Source organism: Chroicocephalus ridibundus, chromosome 8 (assembly GCF_963924245.1).
Source record: "Chroicocephalus ridibundus chromosome 8, bChrRid1.1, whole genome shotgun sequence".
NCBI classification, from domain to species: Eukaryota; Metazoa; Chordata; class Aves; order Charadriiformes; family Laridae; genus Chroicocephalus; species Chroicocephalus ridibundus.
The window spans coordinates 17,395,442-17,398,540 of record NC_086291.1 but is presented as its reverse complement, the minus strand read 5'-3'; the positions used below and the strand labels follow the sequence as shown (position 1 = coordinate 17,398,540).

General features: G+C 55.2%; 1 protein-coding gene across 1 annotated transcript in view; it reads right to left on the bottom strand.

Annotated features, from left to right (window-relative positions):
* Positions 1-2,870, bottom strand: part of LMO4 (LIM domain only 4) — an 18,674-nt gene extending 15,804 nt beyond the window's left edge. The window contains exons 1-2 of the mRNA XM_063343804.1: positions 2,532-2,870; positions 10-174 (exon numbers count right to left, since the gene is read on the bottom strand). Of these exons, the coding sequence (XP_063199874.1) occupies positions 10-171 (162 nt within the window). The 5' untranslated portion in view covers positions 172-174; positions 2,532-2,870. The remainder of the gene's footprint in view (positions 1-9; positions 175-2,531) is intronic.
* Between the last annotated feature and the right edge of the window lie 229 nt (positions 2,871-3,099).

Below are 3,099 nucleotides of genomic sequence, written 5' to 3'. Positions count from 1 at the left end.
CAGCTGGGCCTGGCAGCAGGAGCACTTGAGGCAGCGGCTGTGCCAGTAGCTGTCCATGGCGTAGAGCAGGAAGCGGTCGGCGATCTTCCCCCCGCAGCCGGCGCACCTCTTCCACGAGAGGGAGCCCGCCGTCACCGGGGGCGGCTGCGAGCTGCCGCCGGGGTTCACCATGGCCTGCGCGGAGAGAGGGGCGGAGGCGGCTCAGCGGCGGCACGGCACGGCGCACCCCGCCCGCCCCACGGGCACCGCCGGGACGGGGGACGGCACCCGGGCGGGGACACACACGCCGCTGGGCCGGGGGATGGCACCCGGGGGGACGGACACACACCGCCGGGCCGGGGGATGGCAGCCGGGGCAGCCGGCGGGGGAGCGGCGGGCGTGGGGGGCAGAGCCAGCGCGCCCCGCCGCCCCCCCCCACCCCCGCTCCGGGCTCGTGCAGCTGCAGCTCACACACAAGTCAGGAACAGTCCCGGGGTTTGTTTTGCTTATGAAAAAAAAAAAAAAAAAAAAAAAAAAAAAGTGTGTGAAGAGTGAAAAAAAAAAAAAGTTGTGAAACTGGTTTTTCAGTCTAGGAGAGACTCTGCAGGCTCGGGGCGGTAACGAGGGGCTCGGGACCGGCCGCCCAGACCTCAGGATTTTTTTTGTTTTGTTTTATTTTGGAGACATAAAAACACCAAGAGAAAGCACTCCAGACTGAGGACACTGGCCCGAATAATAGATCATTGAACTTTAGGACGCCTGTTAACTTCCTACACAAACATACTCAACTTTTGTCTCGCTAATCTGCCCTTGATCAGCAGTTTAAATGCTAAAGCTTTGTTACTCAAAAAAAAAAAAAAAGTTTACCGACCATAGGAAAGCAGCAGAATAATGAAGTACCCGACTCCGGCTGGAGTAACTCTGGCTGGTAACTCCAAAACTGCTACTAAGGGCATTTTTCACTTTCTAATAAATGCTTCATGCAAGCAGGACAACCGAGAGATAATATAGGAATCAATTCATAAAGCTTACTCTAAACCGATTAATTTGTTGCCTTCAATCCAGAGTCCAATAAACTCCCGGTGTTCCTCTAGTCATTTATACTATAAAAAGATCAAGTTATTTACTGCCAATTAAGCAGCATGTTTTGTCTTTGTCCTTTGTAAGCCGTATGTGCTCATGCCGAGGCATCTGGCTATCTGCTAAGGACCTTCAGACTGATACCTCCAGAGCAGCGAGGACGAACTTTTCCTGCCACTGGCCCAACTCGGCTGCAGGAGTAGAAGAACTGAGGCCGATTTTAAACACACGTTTCCTCAGAAAGAGTACCTGGAGGTATGTCCAGTGACCGCACAATAAACCAGAAGAACTGCACCAATTAAGCTGTAACAAAAACCCCGAGACTTTGGAAAGAAAACCACTCTAAAAGCCATTAGCATTGCATTTATCCGAACGCATCATATACCTTTATGTAAATTGATTTCTGATGCATTTGTTCAAGGAATTGCCTTTTGTTACAGTTTCCAGCTACAGCCTAAATGAATCTGCATTTCCTGCTCCGAGTCTTTAAACCATTTCCCTACACTTTAAATCACTTCGGATTTCTTAAAAGAAAGAAAAAAAGATTCCATGCCACCACCTTAGCCCGTCTTTGTCGAAGGCAAATATATATATAAAAATATAAAATGGGAAACGTTACACTGAGAAAACCATCCAGTAACCCCATTAAGCTAAAGCTCTTAGGGACAAGCAATACCTTAATGCTGATTAAATCTAAAAAGATGAATCAAGAGGACTGACCAGAAAGTGACTCCCTTGATAACTAAGGACGGGCCCTCATCAAGTTTCATTTAGAGTTGGGGGGGGAAGCTTTTAACTTAAATAGGCTTACTCTAGTAATTACACAGCCAAGCAATTTAGGTCCTGGGATAGGAGTCAGTGAAATAGAAAGCAGAGCTGGAAGCTAGAGGCAAAATACCGCCCCCCCCCCCCCCTTTAACAGCGTCTCTGGTGTTTTTTTAATGGAGACCAAGGGAGGGACAAGCGGAGAGCTGGCAATTTGTAGTACAAAAATGGATGCTTAATTCATGTCTTGGTTTTAATTAGGTGATTCACCGGATTTCTCCTGGATTGAAACAAAAGACCGTGTGGGGGGCAGGAAGGGAATTGGAGAGGAGAGAAATAGAGAGCTCACTTTGATCTTTTCTGCCACTGTTTCAGAACAGTGTTTACTACGGGGGAAGCGGGTGCCCCAGCCCCCCCCCGCCCCGTCCCCTCCATTCACAGCCGAGGCAGGCAGAGCCCTTTCCCGGCGGCAGCTGGAAAGGGGGGGAAGAAAAGAAAGCCGCCCCGACCGGCGGCCGCCACCGCCAGGCTTTGTACGCGGGGGCCGCGACAATGCCCGGGGCCCACCGCCCCCCCATCCCGGGCGCCCCGCTCCGCGCCCCTCCGCCGCGGCGGGCGGGCGGGACGGCGGCGGGCCCGGCGGCGCGGGTACGCAACCGCGCACACGCTAGGCTGGAAAATAAGGGGTAATTACCGTCACTTCTTACCTGCTTCCCCTCTATATTGCAAAAGGCCGGGGAGAAACGTCGCTCGGGGTTGCCTGAGGAGGTCTCCTTGCAAAGAAACAAACACAGCGCTCGCCCTCGCTCTGGGTTTCGGGAGCGCTGGAGGGAGCCCACCGCCCGGCAAAGGGCAGCCCAGGCTGGAAAAATATAGATATTTCTATGAGAGGCGTCTGCCCGGGTCCTTCCTCCAGCTCCCGCTTCCCTGGAGGGGAGCTGCAGAGCTCAGTCCCTGCCGCTGAGCTGCACACGCAGGGCGCCGCCGCCGCTCGCTGCTGCAATCGCCGGGTAAGTTTGGCAATGTGGCTTCACTTTGTACCGCTTCCCCCCCCCCCCGGCCCCCCCTCACCACCACCTCCGCCCCCTTCTCGGGGCTGTGGCGGCTCCCGAGCCTCCCGCGGCGCGGAGCCGGCCGGCCGCGGCCCGCCAAGGCGCCTCAGAGGAGAGAGGGTGAGAAGCCGGCGAGTTTGTGAGGGGCCGGGCGCGGAGCTGCCGCCGCGGCTGCTGCTGCTGGGGTTCCTGCGGCGGGAGGCGGCCCCTCAGCCTGCCTGCG